At 35.7% G+C, this 13,523-nt stretch overlaps 1 protein-coding gene across 5 annotated transcripts; it reads right to left on the bottom strand.

The window, feature by feature from the left end:
• Positions 1 to 423: 423 nt before the first annotated feature.
• Positions 424 to 13,217, bottom strand: LOC124308010 (histone-lysine N-methyltransferase ash1). 5 transcript variants are annotated; one of them, XM_046770272.1, is made up of 15 exons: positions 13,100 to 13,217; positions 11,850 to 12,087; positions 11,501 to 11,721; positions 10,637 to 10,687; positions 9,586 to 9,708; positions 5,031 to 8,446; positions 4,538 to 4,870; positions 4,073 to 4,353; positions 3,482 to 3,984; positions 2,874 to 3,295; positions 2,429 to 2,755; positions 2,173 to 2,345; positions 1,823 to 1,989; positions 1,493 to 1,711; positions 424 to 1,339 (listed from the first exon to the last, which is right to left on the bottom strand). In XM_046770272.1, exons 2-15 carry the CDS (start codon positions 12,019 to 12,021, stop codon positions 1,196 to 1,198), a joined length of 6,552 nt encoding a protein of 2,183 aa, XP_046626228.1. In that variant the 5' UTR covers positions 12,022 to 12,087; positions 13,100 to 13,217; the 3' UTR covers positions 424 to 1,195. The 5 variants fall into 5 exon arrangements, with proteins under 5 accessions (XP_046626228.1, XP_046626227.1, XP_046626225.1 ...); XM_046770271.1 differs by having other exon boundaries at positions 12,986 to 13,217; XM_046770269.1 differs by having other exon boundaries at positions 11,850 to 12,265; positions 12,986 to 13,217.
• Between the last annotated feature and the right edge of the window lie 306 nt (positions 13,218 to 13,523).

A 13,523-nucleotide genomic window follows, 5' to 3' on the forward strand; every position in this document is an offset into this window, starting at 1 on the left:
GTCTAATGAAATTCGATTTAAAAAAGTAACCGAAGGTTTTGCAGCTTCATCATTGTACCAAAAGTAGAGTTTTCCATTTTTCATTTTAGATGACTCTAGTTGCCGTAATCATGTCCGTAAACGAGTCGTGCGGCATCTACAGCGCATTGTTTATATAACAATAAATATGTTCTTTATGAATTTTTTGCAATAAGAAAAGAAAAAAAAACAAAAACGAGACATGTCAATACTACGTATTAACTGTGTGCAAAAGTTCAATCTTGGCAAAGAAAAGAAATATGGAAAATAGACTCGTTTTTCGAAGGTTATGCTTACCCCTTAAAATTCTGTTACAGGCCTTGGGGAAGAAAGTAAAAATAAAATAAATTTACATTTGATATAACTTACTTCAAAAGTTTATACATAAAAAATATGTTAGCCTAAGATATGAATATAATATAAAATAAAAACTATTAATAAGAATATTAAATATAACGTAATAAATATGCAATCGTAGATGTATATACAGTTCAATTTTAATCAAATTCGTCGATCATTTTGGGTTATGATGATAATGTGAATAATAATTTAAATACAATATAGTCAATAATGTACCTATCTTCGATATAATATTATATTATACAATAGTCTTCTCTAACACCGGGGTTATGAAAAATATAATTATTAATTTGTGCAACAAGCTTCATTCATTCTTTTTCTCTCACACGTATTCGATAATTTGTACAAGTAATTAACTATGTTCTTAACAATATCGAATTGTATAATAATAAAAATAATTTATAAACAATTCTGTACAATATTGATAATTAATAAATTAAGAAGAAACATCTTAACAGCCAAACCTGCAATTTAATTCAACATTAATCAATAAATAGCATTTCATTGATCTCTGACTTCGAAATCAAGTTCTTTTCAAAAGTTTCTTCTTCCAAAGTATTTAAATAATCATTCATTTCTATAACTAGCAAAAGCTGGATTTTTCTTTTACTCTCGTTTTTCCTTCCTGAAATCTTACAACAGCACGTGGACAAATTTTGTGAAATGTTGTCAATCTTAAAAAATGTATTCTAGGTAATAATATACGAAATCAGCAAATATGTACGCCCATTAAACGCGGGGTTGGCTGTAATGCAAAAACGATACTCTACCAACTACCTGTAATAATGTGACATTATCATTGGGTTATCAACCAATGTCACGGGTTAAGTCCACCTGGTCGTTTACGATTTCGTCTATTTCGTTCCAATAGGAACGACAAATCTAGGGGATCCTTTTTATTTGGCATTCTTTGCAGCAGGCCAACCAAAATACCGTTCAACCGTTTTCTTTGTTCGCCACGCTATTATTATAAATACAAGTACTGATTAGGTACGAAAATTCTTTCATTTTCGAACAAACTGATGATTTCGTGCAACATACAGATACTATACTAATTCATAGACCTTTTTGCTGACAAGAAATACTTTAACTTTAGAACAAAACCACGTCTTACCTGTCGGCAGTTGATAGACGGCATAGCAATTTGTGTCATATCGTTCGAATGTTGCCTTATTCTCCTATTAGATGCCTTGTGTTGATCCTTATTACTCGACTTCATTATCTCGACATTTAAATCTGTTTTGACGTGTGTTTCAGTATCATGATGATTTTTCTTTTTATCCTTGTGCGTTTTGTGACCTGAATTTGTCGAGACGCCTTCCAGGCTGTGTGGCTAAGTAGTAAATTTTTTTGCATCAGTAATACACGAGATATGTATTGACAGAGATGATTTAATTGTAAAAGTTATATTTCACAGTAAAATTAAACACAAATGTATGCATACCAAATACGTTCGATAGTATTTCATCCGCTGACTAAAGGTTTCAAAGGCATATGGTTTTGTGCACACTTGATGCCTGGCACGTGCGACCTTTGTGAATAATCTAGCAGCTCGGTCTACCCGGTATTCACATACATAAGTATGTTCTGCTGTAGAACCAACCGGGCGGCCTGTATCAACACAGAAACATTTCATACGGAAAAGAAACGAAGACTTTTTGCAATCCTCAAACTGTATAAGAATTGTCCAACAAATTTGAGCAATCTTACGACTGTTACATAAACTATTAGTGCATAAATATTTACACGCCAGTCACATAAGGAATGAAATAGCACAGTGCATTATGCAATTACCTTTGCAATAAGTGTGAGGATCAAGAACCCAGCAACGTCCAGCAACTAATTCGCAAGGTACTGCTTCATAAAGAGGTGCACATACCACTTCATTTTCATAAAATTTACGTGTTGGCTCGTGATATGTCTCATGAGGTCTTAGATAGTGATGACCAAAGACGTATCGCTCACCCCTGTGCATTCGAAATGTTAAAATGAGTTAAAAACAGTCAGAATATTACTGTGAGTGATTTTTTTGTATTAAAAATGTACTGACTGGCTATTCTTCCACAGCCTCTCAATTCTGAAAATATCCATCTGTTCGTAGTCCGGCTTTTGTATCGTTTTGTATGTGTGTTTCTCAGGAGTATCTCTCAGTACATATACAGTGTCACCCTGACGCAGCTGTAAGTCACCCCTCAAGAGTGTTACGTAATGCCTCTTGCCCTCTTCTTCTTCTTCAGCTTCTAAAGGAATTTCTAAATCAACAGGCCGAGGCTGACATCTCTCACATAAATAAGATTCAATACTGGTATCTGCCTTAACGCAATCACAGTGCTGCCACACTAGACAACGTTCACACTGAATCATCACTCCTTCGTCCCTACGAGTATATTTATAATCGTTATTAGAACCAGTGCACGAATAAACATTCAAACAAAAGACATGTTTCTAAACTAATATCTTCAATTTCAATTTTAACACAGCATTAACAAACATACCTGTGCAATCCGCAAATGCAACGTATCACATCTTCTTCCCCAGCAGTCGAGCCTCTAGGTGGCAAAAAACCTTGAGATGGTGGTACGCCCATTGCATCAGTTATAGCATCAACAAATTCTAACTTACTACCCAGGTATAACTTTCTTAATCTAGCTGCAGCTATGCCAACTTCGGAGGTTCGTCCAAAGAATTTGACGTTATTGTCAAAGAGCCTGATCATATCCTGATCAAACTGTTCTGCTGTCTTATAGTGACCAGTGCCTATGCATTGATCTATCGTACTAAGGTCTATTGGATCTGATATCTTCTCATAATACTCCGGTAATTTCCGTTTTGGTGGTGAATTAATGAATGGGGCACATAGTAGTTGGTCTGTTTCATCTTTAGCAGTTGCCACCAACGTGTACAAGTCTTTAAGAACCTAAAATAACACAGAAAAGATACATTTATAGGTAATAGGGATACTTTTCAAATTTATTGTCTCGAAAAGTGTGAAAATTAGGTAAATTAAAGTATAATAAAATAGCACAGTATCATGAAAGGCAACACTAATATGCATTCTGAATAAACTTGAAGAAATTCTTGCTTGCCGAAATATTATAAGTACCTTGGCCAGTTTAGCAGTCTTATTTACTTCTGGATCATCCTGTGCTTGAGCGAGACGTCGAGTTCTTACTGTTCTAGGATTTGTATTAGTCAACGCAGTAAGTTGCGAAAAAAATGCATCGGATTGTGTCTTTGCATCTCCGTTACCTTTTTCTTTAACATTCTGAGCTACGTTTACTTTGACTTTTCCTGTTTGAGCTTGAGGGTGATTCAAAACAGATTTTAATCTTCTAACCTTCTCCAAGTTTCTAAGCAGAAAGCAATGATGCTGTTGAGCGAAACATCTTTGTTGATGCGACATGGGTTTTACTAGCGGGGTAGGTATGACACTTGGATCACCCAATTTCCGGGATTTACAAATTCCTTTTGAATTTGACGAATGAACGATGTTCGATTTTCTAACATTCTTTCGAGGTCGTCCTACAGACCGTCTCTCGCTGTTCTCTGATTGAGATTGGGAAGTAGACAAGATCACTGGCCTGACAACTCTTTGACTTTTTCCTCCTAGAGTAAAATTAAATTTGAATTCAAGAGTATGAAAAGTATAGAAGTTTGATATCAGAACCTCTCATCTGTAAGCGATTTTACTTACCAATCACGCCTCTACAAGCGTTGCTTCCGCATCTGCATTGTTGACCTTCAGATGGGTTAAATAGTGCAAAATTATAATCGTAGGTCAGTTCCTCTCCTGATTTTATATCCCTTGATGCAAATAGTGCCATTCTTGGTAATCCATGTACGCTCCACTTTTGCATTTCACAGTTTGGTTCGCAAGAGTGATTAACAAAGCGACCATCCCCTCCCATTCGATGCCCATCAATAACTAGCCCTCCGTCAAGATGCAGGCAATAATGATGTGTGTCATTAGCATATCTGCGGAATAGGTGTGTTGAAACATAAACTCTACTAATTGATTGTAACAATGAGTTTTAAGACTGCTAAAGAAGATAATTCTCAACAATACAACTATTCAGCAGTAGACTGAAATAAAAGCAGGTATTTCATTAGGATTGCATACAAATTATACTTATTTACAAATAGCACTATAACAATGTACCTTGTTGCCATTCTGGATTTGAATTCTCTTTCAGAAACAACTTCGCCGACGTACTCAAGAATGAATTCACCAGATCTAATATGCTCTTGGGTTTTGACTCCCCATCCTTTATCTTCGGTCATAAACCTTTGTAAACCTGGCGCCCATTCATGTCTTTGAATTTTTTGATTCCTGCATTTTTCAGCGCAAGGACAGAGCTGTGGTGAACATTCGCTGAAGACCATGCGGTTTATACAATCTTCTCCACAACCAGTTTCAGCTTTACACTCGCAAGCCTGAGCTTCATATAACGTTGTTGGCTTAACATCGTAGTAAATATTTGTTCTGATTTTTCTGTATAAAATAATATCATCTAATTAACATTTTAATAGATAAAAGCAAACTCTCTAAGTTTCAATGTTGGCGAGCAAGCTATGTAACTTTTTTCACTACTTCGGGATTTATTAGGTACAATTTTATTTGACTTGATCTTCAAAATTTTTCTCAACCTCACCTGTAATTCCATGATGGTACTAAATCTCTACCAGGCAATCTTGAATGTGTGTGAAGCCACCACAAGTCGTAAGGCAATTGAAATGGTATTTTTCTCTGACGTAAGAATTTTCCACAATGATATGGCGGTGGTAACAATCCATGGGGATGTTCTGCAGGGTCATAAACCATTTTGTTCTTGCCAGAATTGTTGTCAGAACTGAGAACTTTTCTGGGTTCATCTTCTTTGAAATAATCTGAGAAAAGCCCAGCTTGAAGATATCTTTTCTTCCACCTGGGTTGTTTCTTTCGGCTGTGTGACGATCCTAGATGCTTTCCAAGTTCATGATCGTCACTGGCTACATCACTGCTTGGCATTGCGTCACTTTCAGTATCATACCCAGCATTCCGTAGTCTTTTCAAATTTCTTATTGTCAAGTTACAAGGGCTTACAGAACCTCTTCTCCTTTTGTGACTGTGATTATTGTTGAGATTACCTGAGATTTCCAGTTTTACTGTGTCTTGCGAATTAGCACGTTCCAATTTTCTCAAATTTTCTTCACTCAATTCTGCCACTCTTTGACTTTGATTATACCTCTCAAGAGATTCTTCTAAAGTTGCATTCTCATCATAAATTCTAGAATCTTGTACTTTCTCATACTTAATCGGGCACAATTTATCACAAGGCTTACTACCATCACATTCAACTAAATCCTTCCGCACTCGGAGTTGTCCAGTTAAACCTTTGTACACTTTTTCAGAACAATTTTTACTCAAGGGGTGGTCTTGCAGAGAGGCAGAATCTTCGGAATCGATAATATCGATTTCAGTGTCATCAGGTTTCTCACTGTCTACATCTTGCATCTTTAGGTGATCAAGAATTGGAAGTACATCTTGGGCTTCTGCCTGCTTCAAGATTGAGTCGCCATCTTCCATTTTGGAAGATTTGAAATCTTCCCTTGCAATTTTAAATTTCGATGCTTGAGTAATGGAAGATGTATTCTGTAATATAATACCGTTAGCTGACAGTGGTAGTTTTTTCTTCTTTTTCTTCAAAGTTGGAAACCCAGTTCTATTTATAGCCTTTCTTCGACGAATTTTTCTTTTTGTTAAAATTAAGGCAGCCAATGGATTGACTGGGTTTGGAACGTTCAAACTGAATTCCTTTCTAGTTGTGATTTTGTTATCCAAGCTCAAATTATCATTGTCCAATGTTTCTGACGTGTTTTTTGATACAAACCCACTTCCATTAGAAATACTTTTCAATTGAAATCTTTCGTTCTTGTTATCCAACTGATTCTTTTCGGTCTTTTCAGACTGAGGTTTATCAACTTTTCCTAATTTGTCTGACTGCAGTTTTTCATTTTTATTTAGTTTATCAGATTGTTGTTTTACAATTTTTTCACCCGAGTTTTTTTCCATTTTCTCCTGTTTTTCATTGGGTGTATAATTATCTGTTGTATCCAATTTGGTAACAGTGACGCGAAGATCTCTTAGAATTTTTTTTTTTCGTCTAGGTTGAATTTCTGGTAAATTTAAGGGTTTGTCATCTGCCGGGCCAAACGATTCATTTTCTAGCTTTTCCAGTGGTACGTTTTCGACATCTCTGTGCCTCTTTTTAGGAGTTACCGGAATAGAGGCTTTGTTCAATGAAGGACTGCTGCTGTATCTTGTTATAGTAGCTTCTATGGCTTCTTCGATATGACTTTCGGTTGAATTTGTTTCAACGTTACTAATTTCGGTGCAACTGGCATTAGAACTTTGAGAACTGTGTGGGCTTGATACATGGTAGTGTCGTTTCTTTAATGGCAACCTTTGTTCGTTCGAATTTGAATTTGAATTGGTGCTTGTGCTATTTTTTGATTCAGCACCTGATGAGACCTTCTCTTTCTTCAGACGTCTTTTCAACTTTTGTTCATCATTCAAACTAACATCACCACCTTTTCTTTTTTTAGTAATTTTCTTCACACGAAAAATCTGTGGTAACTCAGAATGCATGGAATTTGTGGTTGTTCGTCCCAAGCTGCAACATTTCGAAAACTCCTCAATTAATTTCTCCAATTCTTGAATAACGCACGGATCAATACGCACTGGGGTTTTTGGTGGCACCAAATATCGTCTCTTATGTTTGTGATGATGTTTACGGCGGCGATTCTGAAGCGGGTTTTTAAACGTCTGTTTTGAATCGTTTTCTGGATTTTCACATTTCATTTTGGCATCCATGAGCAAGCCCATCTCTACAGAATGACCAACTCCAGATGAAGTTGAATTAACAGCAGACTTTTTACTGTTTTTGTTTTCTTTCAAAACTCTTCTTGGAGCTGACGTCATAAGTTTTTTACCAGTGCCTTGCTTTCTTGATGCAGGTGATGTATCAGCCCTGTTCTCCTTTGAAACTTTTTGACTATGATTCAATTTATCTTCAGTCTGATTCTGCCTTGATGAACACTTCTGTCGTGATGGTGACGTGGTTTTTGATAAGCCAGTAGATCTTTCCTGCCTGACATTCTTGCAGGTATTCCCATCGCACTGTGGAAGATTTTTAGCTTGTTTGTTGGGTTTATTTAGGCACTTATCCTGGGGAGAATGTAATTTTTCAGACTTTGAAGAAATTCTATCTTGTGTGGTCTTGAGAGAAGTGCATTTTTTATCTTGACAATGCCTTTTATTTTTGGATTTTTTCATTTTACCAACAGATTCATCTTTATTTTCTTCAGACATCTTACTATTACCCTGAGTACTGCTGCCTTTCATTCGCTTTTCATTTGTAACAATTTCCTTCGCTTTTTTCATTCCGGGACTTTCATTTCGTTCAATTTTTTCAATTTTTTCAATAATTTCAGGCTTTAATTTTGGCCTACCCGGTCCTCTAGGTTGGGTAGAAATGCTTTTCGCGGGTCTTCCAGGTTTCCTTTTAGGTGGATACAAAATTCTATCAACATTGACAGCTGGTTTTGATTGAGCTACTTGAACCGGTGATTGAGATGGTAGTGGTGGACTAATAGGACTCACACCTAAGTGCAAGGGACTGTTATTAACTGACTGAATCCCTGAGTCAGGGGAAACATTAGATACGGATGCGTACTCAGGTTCATTTGATTTCTTCAAAGGCTTGCTTCGCCTTTTCCTAGGCTCTGAAAGCATGGCCGTTTTTTCAACGAACTGTTGCAGCAACGTAGAACTGTAAACAGGAACGGGATTCTGGTCAGTATTTTCACTGGTATCAGAATCTGCTCCAAGAGACATTCTTTCAATTGCCTTAGAAACCAAACGTCCACTCTCGGAATCTTCGAAACCATCAAATGGAGCATCTTCATGTTCTTGGTCAGGTAAAATGGCAGCCAAATCTTCCTGATTTATTTCTTGGAGCGGCTGCTGCTGCTGGGGTACTGGACGTGCATTAGCTGTCTCGGATTCATCACTGCTGCACTCTGATACCTATTTATGGTGATTAATAGTATAATCACCTTAGTCACTTTAAGTAAGATGCATTTTGGTTCTATGCTCCGGAAATAACATGCAAGTTCAAACGTTTTATTTTCAAAACTTAAAAAATTCGCACATTTAGTTGATTCCGAAATTTATTCTAACTTCCAATGCACGTATATAAGCATCCTATTTCTCAGGGTTATCGCTATGTTGAATTTCCATGAAGCTGAAGCTGGCAGCCAGAGTTAGCAGTAAAACGTGATAAACTTTTTGGAAATAGAATCGTAATGTCATTCTGATAACGCATTTTTATGAAAAACCGGTATTTCGATAATTTAGGATTGTCTGAATGTAAGTAAACTGTAGTATAGCATTAGCATACTCGTATTTTACAAACTCTACTTCTTCAAACTTATTCTGAAGTTGGAAAATAGTAACTTTTCATTGAAAGGTTCCTTACTTTAACATTAATAATTTCAACCTCATTTTGGTAAGACAACAGATTCTGTATCAATACTGACATTAGTAAAATAAAGCATACAATATTAAACACAAAAAAACTTTATATAACAGCTGGCTCTGTCTTTTCGAAAAATTCTGTACCGTTGTTATTGTCATTTGCACATATCACAGCTAAAAATCTTCAAAAATTTAAAATCTCAACATATTTCAGAATTATTTGCATCAGAAAGACAATAATAATGTATGTATGAATTCTCGATGAAAATGATAGAGTATGGTATAATAATACAGCAATGATTGTTATTTTTTCTTCATGGAAATTTCTTGCTCACACCTTATGCTTCTGATGAAAAATCAAGTTAGTATGAATCATGAACCCTATTGATTTTTTTACAGTGGAGCATGTGGTTAGTTTAAGCAGGTGTACACCTCATTCAATGAGTAATTTATGCGCAGCTAAGTGAGTGGTCTCAGGAATACATTTTTCATGTATGATAGTGGTTAAAATAAAAAATAAAAAGAAACCAAGGAATAAATTTTTACACATGCATAAAAGTATTTAGTTTACACAGCATACTGCACACTGCGCACTTAATTATCAGTATCGTATTCAAGAGAATCACCATATATGATGGTAATACTGAAGATTAAGTATGAATGAGTCATTCTTCACTACAGCAACTTACTTTAGTACTGCGACTAGAAACCTTGGGTCGTCTGGAGGCAGGTCGTCGAGGTTTTTCACATTTTGGTTTATCCACATCTTCTTTTTTAGAAGCCTTCAATGCAATTTTCAGCTTTAATGCTCCCTGAAGAAAGATGTAACTCAACTAATTTAATTCTTCTGACAAAGCTTGGATGAGTTTCAGTTGGAAAAGTGATGAGAAGAAAAAAAATCAAAATACAGGTTGTTTCTACAACAAATGATGATTACTAAGTGGCAGCTAAAAGAAACCTATATGTATCGAAATGATTCTTGATAACTGACATGTATTTTGCTTTGACAAATTGTAATGCAATATATCATAATTGGATGACAATTTTCGAGATATATACAGATGCATATACGTAATATACATGGACACAAATAGAAGCTGATGATTGATGAATAATATTAATTTACAAAATTCACTATACATAGATAATAAAGGCTTGAACAAGAGTTTGAATCTGAAGATTTATACTTCCGATTAATATCCCAATTCCAAGAATGAGGTAGAAGTTCACAACATCAACACAACATAGTATGAAGATAACATCGAACTACATCAATTATTGAAATTAAAATAAAAAAGATGTGAAAAACGTGAATCACCACTCAAATAATAAACTTTACAGTCATTTTCGTAGTCATATGGTCAACTTCCAATATTTGCAATGGCTACATTTCCTCGGTATATATTTATTACATCAACATTACAAACTTGAACCTCGTAAATCTAAAACATATCATGCAGAATTACCGGCCCATTGTTTTCAGTCCCCATGATGGGTAAGTAATAATCAGCAATGACAGTAAAACCTTAATCTTTGAATTAAACAGACAATAGTCCTCATTTAGATGAAATCAAGTACAGCAGGGTAATTATCGGATTATGGCAATGATTTCTTATTTTGGGCAAGAAATTTTTTAATAAGCAGAGTATTATCGAAATGGTAAATATTTAACATCATTTAATCTTGTTGGTTATAAGTAAAAAAAAGTTTTATCTTAACAATTTCGAAAAAACAATTTACCAGAATAGTCAATGAGTCCTCCCGGTGGTCATCACGTTTGATAGTAGTAAGCTGTACGTGCAAACGGTAACAGCAAAGATTAATTAAAAATAATGATAAATTTGATATTAGGATCGCTTCAACTAGACCATACGCTTAACTCACTACAATTGTTACAAGTATTTATCAATCTATAAACTCGCGTATTTTAGAACATCCAATATTTTTTTTAACATTGTTACTTTTCATAGTTAATACATCAATTGTTTCAGCTTTGTCAAAGTTACGTTGGATCAAGAAACATCGATTAAGGTGGACATTGACGTGTACCCCAAGAAGTTCATTTGTAAAAGGAAAGTTCAACAAGGAATAGTCTTTAACTTAGATTTTTTTTCTCAAGTCTACAGAAGGTTTCAGCAATTGAGTGCTTAAAAATAAGATTCTTACAAGTTTCAAATTTAAGAAAACAATATATCTTTGAAACGTGCTATATGTATCTTCATTTATAACTGCACTTGTCATTTCAGTACTGGCCAATAAGAGTGTTTGTATTTCCAAACCACTAATCTACACGTTTAAAATAACTATATGATCATAATGCACAGTTGCACGTTTCAAATATAAATTCAGAAAAGTATAGATAAAACTTTTTCAATTGCAAAAATTGTATTATAATTATCCAAGCCTTGTTGGTCATTGGAAGAAATCATAAATAAGTGATATAATCTAAAGGAAACAAATTTTTGTTGTTTAATTGTATGATTACAGTCCAAAAACAATGTAAGTAGCATGAATGATTTACAATTGTGCATCGAAAAGTTTTACATATATTTCAATTTTGTCAATAAAAAGATTCACCCCAGTACTTTCACAGGCCAGTCATACCTGCTCAAAGTTTGTCTCCCGAATGGAAAACGTCTGCTCACTCCTTTCTGAAGTGCAGTCAGAATCGGATCCACTATCTTCACCTTCGTCTTCTTCTTCTTCGGCCGTGCTCTCTTCCTCTGAATCGGAATTTGAATCCGAGAAAGAACAGCTGCCATCTGAACCAGCAGAACTCTCCTCTTCTGATTCCGAATCATCTTCAGAATCGACGGAATCTGTGCCTGTGTAAACGAAGCAAACCAGGATGAAATATTTGCAACTCGTATAACTTGGTAAAGGGTAAATGAACCGTTGTATCGTTCCATTTGCGGTTCGAATGTGTGTCCAATATTATTTCCAGTTTAATTACCATTAGTACCATTGGGAGGATCCCAGCTCCCCCCACCTTTGATGGCATCCATATCTACAGTAGATGGGAGTTCTCGCTCTTGATCTCCGTCATTTTCATCCCAATTCCAATTTTGTAATTCCAGTTCTGAGGGACGGTGGATGACCGCGCTCCACCCCGAATCCCCGGACATTATCTGATATTATGTTATTATAGTAATCAGGTATGAAGAGTGAGCATCTCTTGCGACTTCCAGTTCCTTTTCAACGATGTATAAAAGTTATTTATTCACGATTAAACGTAACAATTTGTTAATCAATCAATGTTTCAACAAGTAAAACAATCACTAGCAATCTACTCATCAACTTTGTCATATACATCTCAGGTAATTCTTTTGGCAAGTATTAGGTTATGTCCAAGAGTTCAAGGTACAGATACTGTAAATCAGATTTTTGTTAAGATAAATAATTCCCGATTTCGTAACGCTGAATAAGGTGGTAGAAAATCGCGTGCATAGTTTTAAACGTTGTTCATTTCGCACGAATCATGACAGGAGCCTTGTGATCAAGAAAAAAATGAGATTATTTAGCACCAATAGAAGTTTACTCGTTTTCAACGACATAGAGACTAAAGTAGATATAGAGATTTCGCTCAAAGCGATGAAATTGTGCAAGTACGTTACAACGTGGCTGGGAGAAGTGCGAAGCTGGTCCTAAGTTGCGTACATCAAAATACCGAATACATATTGAACGCATATAGTGGAACCACGCAAATTAGAAGTGAACATAATAAAACAAACCGTTTAAATATGAGGATGATGTAAACAGTTTGTTTTTATTCGATTTGACTACATTTCTTACGATTTTAGGGGAACGAGACTTTGTAGAGGCGTCAGGTGTCTTTGAGTAGAAAAAAATGACAGTTAAGTGATAACAAGTCGAGTACAAGACAGCTGTTTTCTAAGCGGGCAGATGCACCAGGTGCAACCACCAATTTGGCGCGAAATGCAGAGCATGCAGCAAACAGGTTACTAGAATTTACTTTCGATCTTTGGTAAGTGAAGGAAAGTAATATACGGCGTAGATCAAGCTGGCCTGTAAGGATTTCAGAGCGGATTGTGTGGTGCCATAAATACGATTAGAAAGTGTGATGTTTACGTCTTCGTAAGGGATCACAAAATGGCGTAGGGGTACCCTGTTGGACACTTTGACCGCACCAAATCACTATTACACAATCGTACAGATCCTAAATAAATATGATAGTCATTTTACATTATCTTAGGACATGGACGCGCGATATCCCGCGCTTAGGGATCATCGGGATACTTCGTTATTCACATATTTTTTCAGACATCGAACGCAGAGCGCATCTCGCGTACCTCGATAAATGCGATACTAACGCAACGTGATGGTCACTGAGATTACTATTTGAGCAAATGGTAAGTATGGGATTACCCCTCCACCATGGTATGGATACACGTCGGTAAGATGGCAAACTATCATTTGCGCTCCTTTAAATTCGAATTTTGCACTCGCCTGAAGTTGCATCATATACTGTAATTGTTCACTATTTGTACCATATGACGAAATGATAATAAGATTTACGTTACACGTCGTCGATTCTACACTAAAAAAAATGATTCTGCAGATTTTTTCGTTCTTCTACGTATTTATGGATCAAAAAAAAGCTGAGGTT

Source organism: Neodiprion virginianus, chromosome 6 (assembly GCF_021901495.1).
Source record: "Neodiprion virginianus isolate iyNeoVirg1 chromosome 6, iyNeoVirg1.1, whole genome shotgun sequence".
Classification (NCBI taxonomy): domain Eukaryota; kingdom Metazoa; phylum Arthropoda; class Insecta; order Hymenoptera; family Diprionidae; genus Neodiprion; species Neodiprion virginianus.